The sequence below is a fragment of the Mastigoproctus giganteus genome, chromosome 9 (assembly GCF_048544385.1).
Source record: "Mastigoproctus giganteus isolate SK-2022 chromosome 9, ASM4854438v1, whole genome shotgun sequence".
In the NCBI taxonomy this organism is placed as follows: Eukaryota; Metazoa; Arthropoda; class Arachnida; order Uropygi; family Thelyphonidae; genus Mastigoproctus; species Mastigoproctus giganteus.
In genome coordinates, this window is record NC_143583.1 from 230539980 (window position 1) to 230555403 (window position 15424).

The 15424-nt window shown below is 38.4% G+C and overlaps 1 protein-coding gene across 1 annotated transcript in view; it reads left to right on the forward strand.

Annotated features, from left to right (window-relative positions):
• The window catches only part of Rad17 (Rad17 checkpoint clamp loader component), a 382411-nt gene that overhangs the window by 337439 nt on the left and 29548 nt on the right, over positions 1 to 15424 (forward strand). The window contains exon 15 of the mRNA XM_090380952.1: positions 10840 to 10926. Within this exon, the coding sequence (XP_090237078.1) occupies positions 10840 to 10926 (87 nt within the window). The remainder of the gene's footprint in view (positions 1 to 10839; positions 10927 to 15424) is intronic.

Below are 15424 nucleotides of genomic sequence, written 5' to 3' on the forward strand. Positions count from 1 at the left end.
CAATAATTTTTTTACTTCATCTAACACTTGAGACCTTTGCTTTGTTAACATAGTCACTCCTTTAGCCACATCAGCCGTCTTTAGCGCATCTTTGTTCTTTAAGATAGTACAGATCGTAGATTTAGCCATATCGTACTGCTTGGCGAGATCAGAAACACGAACACCATTCTCATGTTTAGTTATTATTTCCTTCTTCGTTTCTACTGTAATATGCTTAGGCTTCTTCACACCACTGTCACTAACACTTTTCACTTTCTTGGGAGCCATAATTTGGGGTTAATTTAATGCAAAAAGCAAAAAAACATTGTATCAAGAACAATGGAATGACAAACAATGTTCACTGCGCACAAACCTGAGTACAACTGATGCTGTTCGCGAGCCAAAAACATGCTGCCAAAGCCATGTTTGTGTGTTCGTGTGCTGAGGCATTGTTCGCGGGTCAAGTCAAAATTTGTTCGGAAATTGTGTTCGTGGGCCGATTTGTTCGTGACTAGAGGTTCGTGACCCGAGGTACCACTGTACACTTAAAATGAGCATATAATACTGATAAAAGCATTAAAAAATATATTCAGTTTAAAAGCATTAAAAATAAATAAAATAAAGGGAAAAAACCTGGATAAGGTCTCACATATGAATCAAATGGACTGAATTCAAAAACATCTAATCATTTTGCAACAACCAAATCATCTGCTTCACCTTCACAATAATGGGTCTATTAGTAATCCCAGATGTTATCCCATGTGCAAGGTCAAAAACACTGCACAAGGTACATTGGTGTCACTATCAGTGTGAACCAGTGTAAGCAGGATTCAAAGTGTGGTGTCTGCCACACACACAGAGGAATTGCTAACCCTCTGTGTTATCGGGCAATACTGTGTGCTAGAGTACTTTCATCACTTGATGCAGTATTTCCACTTAACTGACTGCAAAATTGAAGTATTAAAACCATAATTAACCTCCAGAGCAAAACTACGAAATCTGCCTATCTGTTCTGTTATGCAATATGGATCATATCTTTTTTGAGGGTACTTGTGCCATGTAGCCACAAACATTTTAAGGATACAGCAGTGGCAAAACTACTATACCACCAGGTGTTCCACTGCAGGAAGGTCGAGGTGTCAGTACTCCCATCTCTTTTAAAACACATCAGGTTTTAAAAGAAATGGGAGTGTTGATGTACAAAAGTTATAACTAATAACTTTTGTAAGAGGCCAGAATACTTGACTACTATTTGGACATGAAGGGAGGTTTTAGAGTTTTTTTACTCTTATCCAGTTCAAAATCTGAAGGAGTTTACCTATGCATGGGTAATACACACACATAATTTCTGCTACCAAGGAAGTTTTAATGAGCCATTTTAATGCACCGTATTCACAATATCTCATATTGTGAATGCGCCATGGTATTGCACTACCTCGAATAAGTAATACTTCACTTATGGAGAAGACTATTGTTGCATATTCTTGGCTGATACCACTACCAAGACAGCACCGTTACAAGGCTATTTGTTGTCTCTTCAGTGGGCGGGAAGGTACTCTGTTTTGCAATAGTGAAAACCCAGTAGTAGTAGACACATGATTCAAGAAAGCAAACTTATGTATCATCAGCCAAAAAAATCCATTTTGCACACCCATTCTAAAAGTTTTTTCAGTTCCTTCTTGAATTTATTTAAGCTATGAACTTCCACAACGACAGATAGAAGTTTCTTCCAGCAATCAACTACCCGCTTGCTAGAGGCAAATTTCCGCACATCTATTCTACAACTGTCTTTCTCCAATTTGAATTTATGACCCTCAGGCAGTTAATCTGGGCAAGAGGAAGAATCCCATCAGAATTGAGCCTGGTCAACCCATTCAAGGCATTATACACCTCAAACAGATCATCATGCAGGTGCCTAGTCTCCAGATGCTGCAATTTGCAGAACATAAGCCTTTTTTGGTAAGAGGACCCCTTCATTCCCTTCACCAATCTTATTGCCCTTCTCTGTACTCGCTCAAGCAACTCTACATCCTTCTTAAAATGTATCTAATCATAGTATCTAATCATTTTTGTCAGAAAAGACTTTCCCTTAACAAACCCATTCTGTGTCTGAATGGGTTTAAGGGTTAATCGTGTAATCCTTCTTTAACCATTAACTCCATTATTTTCTCCGGAACAGAAGCTAAACTAACGGGTCTGTAATTTCTTGTGTTCACTCTGTGATCCAACTTTGTGAATTGGGGATACATTTGCATATCTTCAGTCTGTGGGGGCTTTCCATGAGTCCAGTGGCACACTATGGCCATAGATACTGATGCGCCAAATAAATCTCCAATCAACCAACCAACTCTGAGTCCAAGAATGCTCTCATAATTATGGCTAAGGGTTTGCTTACTTTCTTTGCTACCTCCTTTAATATAAATGAATGGATCCCATCTACCACAGGTGCCTCTCTTATGTTTAACTTCAACAATTTCTCCTCTGCTTTGTCTCAATTATTACAAAATCATTACGCTCCCTGTTCAAGTTTAATAAGCTTCTGTCCTCCACTTCCCTACAGAATTCCTCATGTGTGAATGAGAAATTCTGTTATGAAGTATAACTCCACAATATGAAAGATGGGCCGAAGAGGGACCAAAATGTCATCTGGTTGGTGGTATCTGCCTAGAATAAGTAACAATAGTCTTCTCCATAGGTCAAGCTTTACTTATTCGACGTCGTGCAATATCATGGCAACTCATTGTAAAGGTATTCACAATATGAAGTATAATTAAAACAATGCGTTAACACTACCTTGGTAGTGTAAATGCATTGTTTTAATTATATCTTGGTTGTAGAAATGATGTATCGGCATTACCCATGCATAAGTGAACTCCTTCATACTGTTAGGCATTTAGCCAAGAAATAGCTTTTAGACTGTTCAAAATCTATTTTGGATTGATTTTTAACTGCTTTCCAATTGTTGTGAGCTTTGTTTTGCTGGCAGAAAGTGAACCTGTTTTCAGAGCTTTGGATGCATGCCAATTGCAACATGCAATTTTCTTCTCTTGAATAATCTTAGCACATTTATGGAAAAACAAATGTTTAGATAAAGAATAAGACTGTATGGCTGAATGTGGAATAAGGAATTTCAACCCAACAACAGTAATTTCAATGACACAATTTGAGAAAACATTTGGCATCAGAAGATTTAAAGCAGCAATCCAATGAATAGAAGAAGAATATAAATGTTCTAGAGGACTACTCATCACTATACTTTTGAAGGGTTGTTTGTGGGAAAAAAGATCAAGTATGTTGAGTGTGTAGTTAGGAGTGTCTGTTATTCTTATTAGTAAAATAACCAAAAAATTAATCACTTAAAGATAAAATTTTTGGTGATTGTGGTTAGCTCGATTCATTCTTTCTCACATATGCACTTATTCTTGTATGTGATTTACAGTTCACCTAGAGTTGAAATGATTACAACTGCTGTATTTATAAAGATATATTATAAGATGAAATGCACAAGGCATGATTTCTTATGGATTTGTTAATTAATTATATAATATCAGTGTAGATACACCATGGTTTACCCATAAATTTAAACTACGTATGTAGTGTGAAAGGCATCATTTTAATTGTATCTCATATTGTGGGTGCCTTCACAATGAGATAGCTGGTATTGCACTACTTCAAATAAATAATGCTTATCTAGTAGAGAAAACTAGTTATTTATTTTCAGTGGATACCACCACGCAGACGATCGAATGAAGTTAATTACCAAATTCATAAGAAATTATGCCTTGTGCATTTCATCTTCTAATTCATTATTATTTATACACCATTTGGCATCTCTCATATTGTGGAAATAACTTCGCAACTGTGATGGCATGTTGCATTACCAGGGTACCTGCCCACTCACTGATGATGAAGCCAAAATAGCTTCGAAACGATTTTCTGGGTGGTGGTGGTATCCACTGAAAATAAATAACAGTAGTCTTCTCTACTAGAGAAGTGTTATTTATTTGAAGTAGTGTAATACGAGCTATCTCGTGAAGGCACCCACAATATGAGATACAATTAAAACGATGCCTTTCACACTACATATGTAGTTCAAATTTATGGGTAAACTATAGTGTATCTACACCGATATTATATGGTTATAAAGATGTGTAAAAATATATGTTCATTTGGTCTTTCTGAAACAGCTATATGAGGATAGCAATAAGTATTCAGTGTTTTAAATCAATAATCAATATTTCATAGCCTAGTTACTTGGCATTCCTGATTTAGTGGGTCTCGATTTCTAGGCTTTGTCAAAGTTACCTGTCCTTTACCCTGGCGCCTCCGTAGCCAGGTGGGAAGGAGCAACAGTGTGTAGCACACGCTTCTTGATTAGACCAGGGTTCGAGCCCGTCCACCAAATACGGAGGATGCGGAAAGGTCAGGGAATGGCCACCGCATATCCCGGAGCAATATGGCCTTAGTTGCTAATGCTCCTAAAAAAAAAAAAAAAAACCCAAAACCAAGTCCTTTGCCCTACAACACTCACTACCTGAACTGAAAGGATCCATAAATACCTCAAGAAACAGCGCTGCTGGCCCTAAGAGGATTTATTATATAATGCTTCAATATCTAGATCAGAAATCATTATCCTTGCTGCTAATCTTTTACAATCGGATCTTTTCTCAACATATATTTCCAGTTCCTGGAACTTTATTATTTATTAGGTATCCCTAATGATTTTTTCCTAAACAAAGAAAAGATCATTCAATTCCTCAAAACTATAGACCAATTTCTCTAGCCTTTGAAAAAAACTTTGAAAAAAAATGGTACACCATCAACTCGCCTGGTACCTTTAATCCCAAAGCATAATCAGTAATAATGTTTGCCATTTGGAAGAATAGATCTTCCTTGGATATCTTGGTAGATGCTAAATCAAATAAAAGAAATGCATTCATCAGAAATCAACATCTTGTCGTGGTCTGTCTTGATATAGAGACAGCTTTTGATACCACATGTTGCTGTGGCATCCTGAGATTTCTTCAGTCTGTTGATATGAGAGGCTGTTTACTATATTTTATCCAAAACTTCCTTTGACACAGGCCCTTCCAAGTTCAGTACTGACAGGTTCCATCCGAACCATGCATACAAGAAGAAAAAATCACACAAGGCTCTGTTCTCAGTGCCACTTTATCGGCAATGCAAATAAACAGTATCACAAACAGCATTTCAAATACTGTTGATTCATCACTACACTGATGCTCTTACTATATCCTCTCCTTCCCAGAATCAGTTATATGAAAAAGTATCTCCAAACATCAATAAATAATATTGAGTTATGGATGGCACAAAATGGATACAGATTATCAAACCATGGAAGGAGAGTTATAATTGTTCAATCTCTTTCAATTATGAACAGCACTAGTCTCCTACGGATAATTTTTGATAAGAAGCTAAGCTTCCAAGAGCACATCAAGCATCTATGTACTACTTGCATTAAGAAAATTAACATAACATAGTTTGGGCCATTTCTAGTATATCATGGGGGAGGGAAGATCGTTATACCCTGCTTCACTTATATAGGTTCCTAATTAGATCTCATCTAGAATCAATACCTGTTTATGACTCTGCTAGGGAGACTACCTTAGCACACCTTGCCATCCAATACTCTGTCCTTAGGATTGCCCTAGATGTGTGTAGCGATCTGAGCAAATGTTGACATCAGAAGTTTTGAAACAGTAATCCAACCAAGGAAAAAAAGAAAAGAAGTCTCGCAATTCATCCCATTTTGCATTCTTGTAATGCCAAACAACACGAGGTTCGGAGAAGCCATGAGATAAAGGTTCCATTGGAGAAGAGACAGTCACCAAGTTGTGATCTGAAGTGCCTAAAGGACCTCTCACTTCAACCGTGTATATAGCAGGGTTGTTTGTGAGAAAAAGATCAAGCGTAATGGCTGTATGATTAGGATTGTCTGGTATTCTTGTAGGTAAATGAACAATCTATAGTAATTGCAAAAGCCTCAGCATCTTGACCAGCTGTTTCGGTGTGACTAGAAAACAGAAGCCAGCTGGAGTTGTGAACATGAAAATCACCTAGGAATATTACCTCACTGTTAGGAAAGTTGGACTGGAGAAAGTCAAGTTGTAAAGAGAGGAAGTCAAAGAGCTCCAAGTGATTAGTGGAGTTGGGAGAACGGTAGAGACAACAGATGAATTTGACACAATGAGGTAGAGAGATTTTAAGCCAGAGAAGATCAAAGAGAGGAGATTCAAAATTGCCAAATCTCTGACAGGAAATATCAGAACGGACATATTCAGAAGTACCACTTTGAGGCGAAAGGAATCATACAACGAATAATTTGGGCATCTGAGATGAGCAGTAGTTGAATCAACCGATAACTGAGATTTTGTCAGAAAAAGGACATGGGGTTTGGCAGACTGCAAGTGGAAATGGACATCATTGATATTAGAATTGAGACCACGTATATTTGTGAAATGAATTAGGAAGTGCTTGGGAGGTTTAGATCTTTTCGCAGATAAGCTTGCTCCATTAGCTTGACAATTCATGGTGTTTCCAATAGTAAGAAAAAGTGGGTGGGACATGCTGTATGAAGTAATGAAATTTTTGGATATGGTGTACACATGGTAAGAATATACCCAGATCCTTGACATAACATGGCCTTGACAATGCTCCCTGCATACACACTACTCGGACTCCCTCCAGTCGCTATCTGGCAGAGTAGAGGTAGCAAGATTATATACTAGCTGATCCGGCAGCCTCCTAGAGAGTTACTAATAGGTTCAGTCCGGTGTACTAACTAGCGGCCGGCCTGCGAACACCGTTTTAGAGCTGTACCCTCAAAATATAAGGAATATTGGATCTCGCCACGATGTTCATCATAACCTCAAAAGTCATCAATCATACTGCACGATGGAAGAGATAGGGAAGGGTTGACGGGATCATAGCTCTAGAGACTAAACATGGGTTCCACCGCTTCAAGCCTCCAATAAGCAAAGTGGTGGTATTGCACCGGTTTATGAGAGTCATCTACCACCTAGTACTGCCTGGTAGCATAGAGGGGCGGCATTCCTCCATGTGGTGTGAGTGCCACACCTCGACCTCTGGTTATGTTGGTTCACACCTGGGTGGTCAACCACCATGTACTTGTGCATGGAGGTTATACCCAGGATTACTAACAATAGAATAGATGATATAGAGGTAGGAAAGGAAAGGAAAAAACTGACTCGAGTAAATAATACAAAGGTCTTTGATATAACAGAAGAGGAGAAAAAGCAGTATATACTGGAACTTAAGAACAAGTTTGAGCTTCTGCAGACTGCTCAGGACCAAGATATCGACGAGGAATTTTGCAACTTTCTGAAAGTGATAAACCCTAAGAAACCTATAGGGAAAAAGAAATCCAAAGGAAAAAAAATTAGTCAAGAAACACTTGTTATGATGAAGCAAAGGCAAAAAGTGAAGAGCAAGATAAAACACTGACAAGGGAAAAATTGAGTATACTGAGTTATGCAAAGCCATTAGAAGGAGACTCAGAGAGGACATAAGAAGATTTAACACAAGAAAAGTAGAACAAGTATTAAGGGAAAACAAAGGATTTAAATCAGCAGCCATGAGCAGTAATACAGAAAGACAAATGATACTGAAACTGAAGAATAGCGATGGTGTGCTTATAAACAGTAGAGAAGGCGTAATTCAAATAGCAGTAAACTACTCTAGAGAATTATACAAGGAGCGAGGGAATGATGCCAGCAGTGGGGAAGATGGATTGAAAATTAGCAACACATACGACATACCCGATATTCTTCCTGATAAGGTAGAATATGCATTGAAGAAAATGAAGAATCAGAAAGCCCTTTGGGAAGATGAAGTTACTGTAGAGTTGTTAAAATTGGGAGAAAGAGATGTTACACAAAAACTGCAAGGCTCTTCACAAAGTGCATTAGAAAAGGTGTGACGCCTAAGCAGTGGAATAATGCAATCATAGTTTTGCTGCATAAGAGAGGAGATAAATCAGAAATTGAAAATTATAGACCAATTGACATGTTATCCCACATCTACAAGTTGTTCACAAGGGTCATTACTAACAGATTAGAAAGAACACTTGATGAGAATCAACGGAAAGAGCAAGCGGGCTTTAGGACAGGATTCTCAACTATGGATCACCTTCACGTAATATCACAGCTAATGGAGAAAGCAAATGAATATAAAACACCATTATGCGTGGCATTTGTGGATTATGAAAAGGCGTTTGACTCCATACAGCATAAGGCAATGTTTTGGGCACTGGAAAGACAAGGCATAGATACCCCACATATTATGATTTTGAAGGAAATATATGAGAATGCTACCTCCTTTATTAGACTACAAAAAGACAGTAGGAAATTTAAAATTGAGAAAGGAGTTCGACCAGGAGACACAATATCTCCGAAGCTGTTTGCTGCTGCCCTTGAGGAAGCTTTCAAAAGATTAGACTGGTCGCAGAAAGGTGTCAATGTGAACGGAGAGTACCTAAACCATTTACGATTTGCAGATGACATTGTGGTCATAAACCACGATCCCAAAGAATTAGAGGAAAATCTTAATCAGTTATGCACAGTTAGTAAGGATTTTGAACTAAAGATGAATATGGCTAAAACAAAAGTAATGATGAACAAGTATGCTTCAGAAAGGGAAATAATGATTGAAGGAGCAGTAATTGAAAAGGTGGAGTCATATACTTATCTGGGACAAGTTATTAGCTGTAATAATGATATATGGCTGGAAGTCAAGAGAAGAATAAATATTGTATGGATTGCATTCAGGAAATATAGTTACATACTGAAGAGCAATATCCCAGTTTGTCTGAAACGTAAAATAATGAACCAATGTATACTCCCCACCATGACTTATGGAAGTGAAACTTGGGCACTCACAAAAAGAGTGGAAGAGAAGCTGAGAACTACACAGTGAATAATGGTAAAAATTATATTGGGAATCAGAATGTTAGATAAGAAGAGAAACATGGATTAGGCAGCAAACTCAAGTAAAGGACATTCTTATCAAAACTAAAGAACTAAAATGGTTTTGGGCAGGACACATAGCTCGAAGACATGATGACAGATGGACTAAGAAGGAGCTAGAAGAAAACCTGGAAGACAAAGGCAGAAATGGATTGATGAAATTCATGAGTTTGTGGGTAGTAAATGGATGGCCCGTGCTCAAAACAGAAGGAACTGGAAAGTTGCTGGAGATGCCTTCATCCTGCAGTGGATTGAAAATGGTTGATGACAATGATGATCCAGCAATGTGACACCAATTCACGAAGGAGGATCAAAGGGTATCACAAGTAATTACAGACCTGTTAGTTTAACTTGTGTTCAGGGGAAAATAATGGAGTCACTGGTTAAAGAAACATTGAATCATCTAGACAAAACTGCAATAATAGTTAAGACACAGCATGGATTTGTTAAGTTTTGTCTGACCAATTTGTTTGGATATTATGATGTGGTCACAAAGGAACTGAATGCAAAAATAACTTTGATGTCATATACTTGGATCTTAGGAAAGCTTTTGATCTGGTTATACATGGAAGACTACTATACAAATTGGAGCAGTATGGCATTAGAGCAAATTGCTTCTATGGATAAAGGGATTGTTGAGTGGGAGAAGACAGAGAGTGGTAATTAATGGACACTGTACTTCATGGACTAGTGTTATTAGTAGAGTACCCCCAGGGTTCAGTGTTGGGTCATTGTTGTTTTCTGTATTTATTAATGATATTGATGAAAGTATATATCAGACTGAATATCTAAGTTTGTAGATGATACAAAGGTTGGCTGGGATACTAATGACAGTATGCTACTGCAAGAGGATCTAGAAAGGTTGGGCAGATAGGCTGGGAAGTGGCAACTGGAGTTCAACATTGACAAATGAAAAATACTGCATATGGGGAGTAGTAACCCCAGAGCAATGTATCTGGGATTACTACTCCCCATCAACATATAGAAAAGGATCTGGCGGTAATTGTGCAGTCAGATATTAAGTTTTCTGAGCAGTAATAAGGAGGTGATTATCCCCTTGTATAAGCAATGGTTGGACCACACCTTGAGTACTGTATGTAGGTCTGGAGGCCTCATTTTAGGAAGGATAATGAGCTACTGGAATGAATACAGAGAAGGATAACAGGATTAATGAATGGAACAAATAGTTGCTCTTATGAAGAGAGGTTTAAATTTTGCAAATTACAGTGTCTGGAGACTAGATAACTGTTAGTTTAACTTTGCAACTTAGAATTTTGTTGTTATAGTTCAACTTGCACCTGCGAAGTGATCTGATTGAGGTGTATAAGGCCTTGAATGGTTTGAGCAAGCTCAGTGGTGATGGCATTCTTTCTTTTTCCCTGATTAATGCCTGAGGGGACATAAATTCAAATTGAGGAAAGACAGTTTTTGAATAGATGTGCAAAAATTTGCCTTTAGTCAGCAGGTAATTGATCACAGGAACAAACTTACATCTGTTGTAGAAGTTTACAGATTAAATAAATTTGAGGCAGAACTAGAGAAACATTTGGAAAGAATGGATGGGCGAAATAGGAAGGGTTTTTTTGTTTTTTTTTTTAAATTGGCTGATGCTGTTATAAGCTTACTTTCTTGCATCATATGCCTCTGCTAATGCTATTTGTAAGTGCCAGATATCTGAAAGATATTCACACCCACTCACTAAAGCAACAACTTCATTTCGAATAGTTTATTCCCAAAACGTTTTGGTCACACCATGTATAATACATAAAATTTATAATTGGTGGTTATGTATATACACTCTTTGCATCAAATTTACCTTACTTAATAATGTTGTTTTTTTTTCTCTCTCTCCTAGATTGTAGAGTAACCCAGAAAGAACTTCAGATAGATTTAATCCCATATTTCTTAAAATTGAATATGAAGGTACCTTTAAAAAACACAGGTAAAGTCAACTGTGATTTAAAAACTGAGTGAAGCTTGTGATTTTATTCTATATGTAATTTCATGGAAATGCTATTAGATAGATGATTTTTCCCACCTCATTAACTGTTATCATGTAGTAACTAGCAACTTTGAGTTGATAGTTGCTAGATGTAAACAGATTGAATTCTAATTTATTATAATTTGCTTTCTGTTAATTATTTTTACAATTTCAGACTGATGATCTGCCATTGCTCTGCCACAGAGACAGCCATTTTCAATGATTTTGACTTTTATCTATTCTTATAGGGAATGAAAAATTGCACAACAACAGATGTCACCATTGTGAATTATCACTGCCAACTCATTGTGGGTGTTTATATGTGGTGGGGGAGACCTCCAGTGATGTTGCTGATCTGTGCTACCATCACAAAGGCTCCAATTCGTACAGACGACTAGCACCTGGTATTATCTAGATGTTCTGGGGGCAAAGACATTTCATGTGAGCAGGTAGCTAATATCAGGGAAGAGAGCCTAAAAAACTTCAAGGGTTGTGTTAGGGTTGTTAAATATACAAGAACAGTAAATCTTAATTGTTTATACAGTAACGTTAGAAGTGTCGTCAATAAAATGAGCGAATTCGAACTGCTGGTTAAAACAAGTAACGCGGACATAATAGGGCTTACGGAGACGTGGTGCCACCCGGAAATTGGGGATGATGAGTTTCAGTACGGCTTGTATAATGTATTTAGGAAGGATAGAGTAGATAGAAGGGGTGGTGGGGTAATGCTTCTTATCAGAAGCAGCCTGAGTGCGACGATAGCTTTCCCAGATTCAGACATTTCACATGCTAGTATAGAGTCTGTATGGTGTGAGATAGTTGGAAACAAAGGTACAATGCGAGTAGGCGTAATCTACAGACCAGGTGATTGTGAAGACTATGACAAAAGCCTCTACATGCAAATGGAATGGGTAAGTAAGCGTCAATGCCTTATTATGGGTGATTTCAATTTGCCTCTAATTGATTGGAGTAAATGGGAAGGAAACTCGACATGGGGAACAAAATTTTTAAATCAACTAGATGACTGTTATTTGTATCAACATGTCAGGGAAAGTACTAGAGAAAAGAATATCCTAGACCTCATCATCACACATGAATCAGATGACATAACAGGGCTGACAGTAGAGGAACCAGTAGCAGGAAGTGACCACGGAGTTCTACGGTGGATGATGACGAGAGAGGTAGCAGAAGTAAAAGGCAAAGGAATGGGTTTTAATTTCAGAAAAGGAATTACGATGCCTTAAGGTACTACATGGCCTCTATTAACTGGGTAGATATTGCGCAGAGAATGAATACAATTGAACTGTGGTACGCTTTTAAAACATTAATCACAGATGCCTTGAATGCGTATATACCATTAAAAAAATACTCCACGAGAAGGGTTCCAAGTTGGATGAATAGTGAAGTTGCCACATTACTTGAGCAGAAAAAGGTGGCATGGAAACGTTACAGAGCAATAAAAAGTACTGAAGCCTATAACAGCTACAAGGTGATGTGTAATAGAGCCACAGAAAAGGTTCGACAGGCAAAGGCAGTTTATGAGAAATCACTAGCAAACAGAGCAAAGAGGGGGTATAAAGAATTCTTCACATATATAAATGCCAAGAAGAGCAGGACAAACCAGATCGGACCTTTACGTAAGGGAAAGGGGATAGTAATAAATACACCAGCTGCCATTGCAGATGAACTCAACAGTTATTTTGCATCGATATTTACAAATGAAAAGCCTTTTGTGGCAATGGGAAATTGTGGGAGCGAAGTTAAAAAATATGTAATTAATGATATTGAAATTTCGCAAGATTATTTAATGAAAAAACTTTCAAGCCTACAGACTAGTAAGGCTCCTGGAGTTGATGGAATATACCCTATAATCTTGAGAGAGGCGGCAAGCGAGTGCATTGAACCACTGAGGCTGGTTATGCGAGCATCACTAGACTCTGGGGAGATTCCCTTGGATTGGAAAAGTGCAAATGTATCTCCCATACATAAGGGTGGCTCTAAAAGTGAAGTGGGAAATTATCGACCTGTCAGTCTGACTTCAGTAGTAGGGAAAATCATGGAGGCATTGATCAAGGGTGGAATTCAGGATCATTTGGATCGAATTGAAATTCTCAAGGATACTCAGCATGGTTTTGTAAAGGGAAAATAATGTTTAACAAATCTGGTTCGCTATTTCGAAAGGGTCACTCACGAGCTGGATTTAGGGAATAATTTCGACATTGTTTATTTAGATTTCAGCAAAGCTTTTGACTCAGTCCCACATGAGCGGTTGCTTTATAAGCTGGAACAGGTTGGAATCACTGTTACCTTAGATGGATAGCAGGATGGCTTCAGGGCAGGAGGCAGAGGGTTGTGATAAATGGCTATTCCTCAGATTGGGTTGATGTAAGAAGTGGGGTTCCCCAAGGATCAGTATTAGGACCACTGTTGTTTTTAATTTTCATAAACGACATTGATGAAGGGATAGAGGGCGTGATGTCTAAATTTGCAGATGATGTTAAAATTGGAAGACTAGTTAATGATCACTGTCAAGCTGAGCTTCTTCAGAGAGACCTAGATAGACTTCAAGAATGGTCAGAAAAATGGCAGCTGTGCTTTAATCCAAAAAAGTGTAAGGTATTACACCTGGGAAACAGTAATCCCAAAATAACTTATTCACTTGGTGGAGTTCAACTAAACCCAGTACTGGAGGAAAGGGACTTGGGTGTTACGATACGGTCAGACATGAAATTCTCTGAGCATTGTAAACAGGTTGCAAGGAAGGCCCATGGTGTCCTATCGATGATCTATCGAACTTTTGCAAGTAGAGATAGGGACGTGATAATCCCATTATATAAGGCCTATGTTAGACCACACTTGGAATACTGTGTTCAAGTATGGAGACCACACCTAAAGAAAGACATCGAGCTTCTTGAAAGGGTGCAAAGAAGGGTAACTCGCCTGGTGAGATCGGCAAAAGGGCGTCCTTATGAAGAAAGACTTCGAATATGTGGGTTGCAGAGTTTGGAAACTAGACACCTTAGAGGAGATTTGATTGAGGTGTTTAAGGCTCTGAGAGGCATCAGTAAAATGAATGAGGACAAAATTTTCAAGATTATAAATGATGCTAGAACTAGGGGACATAAATTCAAGTTACGCGGGGAAATGTTTAGATTGGACTGCAGGAAGTTTTATTTTAGCCAGCGAGTTATAAATTACTGGAATAAGTTGCCTTCATGGGTGGTAGAGGCCGACAGTTTGGGGAAATTCAAAGGTCATCTGGATAGTACTTTCAGGTAAGGGAAGCGCATATGATGATAGGATTAATTTCCTTTTTATTTAATTTTTAATTTCATTTTATTATTTTTATTTATTTATTAATTATTATTATTTATTTATTTATTTAATTTTTGTTTTTATCATTGTTTTGTTCGGATTTTTTTTTTTTTTTTTTTTTTTTGGCTGGTGCAGCATAAGCCATAGGCTTTCTTGCACCATACGGCCGTTACTAATACTAATACTAATACCATTGGAATTCAGCATGCTTGCTTTGACCCATCGGACTTCCAGATTAGCATCACTAGGATCTAACGCCAACAGCCTAGGTCCCAGGCTATCTGTGGAATCTGCCATGTTTGCCATGTGCTGCACCCTGTGGAAATTCAGAAAGGGGGATCCTGATGATTGAGGGGGCCGGCTTCAAACAACAAGGATGTTCCTGGATGGACTGTCTAGGATCAATCGGCTAGTGGGTTCGCCTGCAAGGATCAATCGTGTCAATGCTATGCCCCTACCCTAGTGGTCTGAGGGACAGGATTCAGGCTGGCCACAGTGTGGGTATGGTGTCTGGATAGCCCTGGTGTCCCACTCCCGAGCGCATTTATTGCTTGCTGCATAATAGGCATCCATTTGGGCTCCGTGCTGGGCAGGGAGCCGGGGCACTGAACCAATATGAAATCCTGATAAATATATCTCTTCTGGGTCTCCAACTCAGTTCCTATTTGAAAACTTGACCATATTGACCCCAATAATTGACTTTTAGCATTAGTAGAGGCATACTATGCAAGAAAGCAAGCTTATGCAGCATCAGCCAAAAAAAAAAAAAAAAAACCTCCCATTTCACCCCTCCATTCGTTCCAAATGCCTGTCCAGCTCAGCCTTAAATTTATTTAGGCTATTAGCTTCCACAACAAAAGATGGAATCCTGTTCCACCAATCAACTACTTGCTTGCTAAAGGAAAATTTCTGCACATCTATTCTACAACTATCTTTCCTCAATTTGAAACTGTGCCCCCTCAGGTTCTTAGTCTGAACAAGAGGAAGAATCCCATCAGCATTCAGCTTGCTCAACCCATTCAAGTCCTTATACACCTCAATCAGATCACCTTGCAGATGCCTACTCTCCAGGCACTACAATTTGCAGAACTTAAGCCTTTCTAGGTAAGAGCACCCCTTTGTTCCCCCCTCACCAATCTTGTTG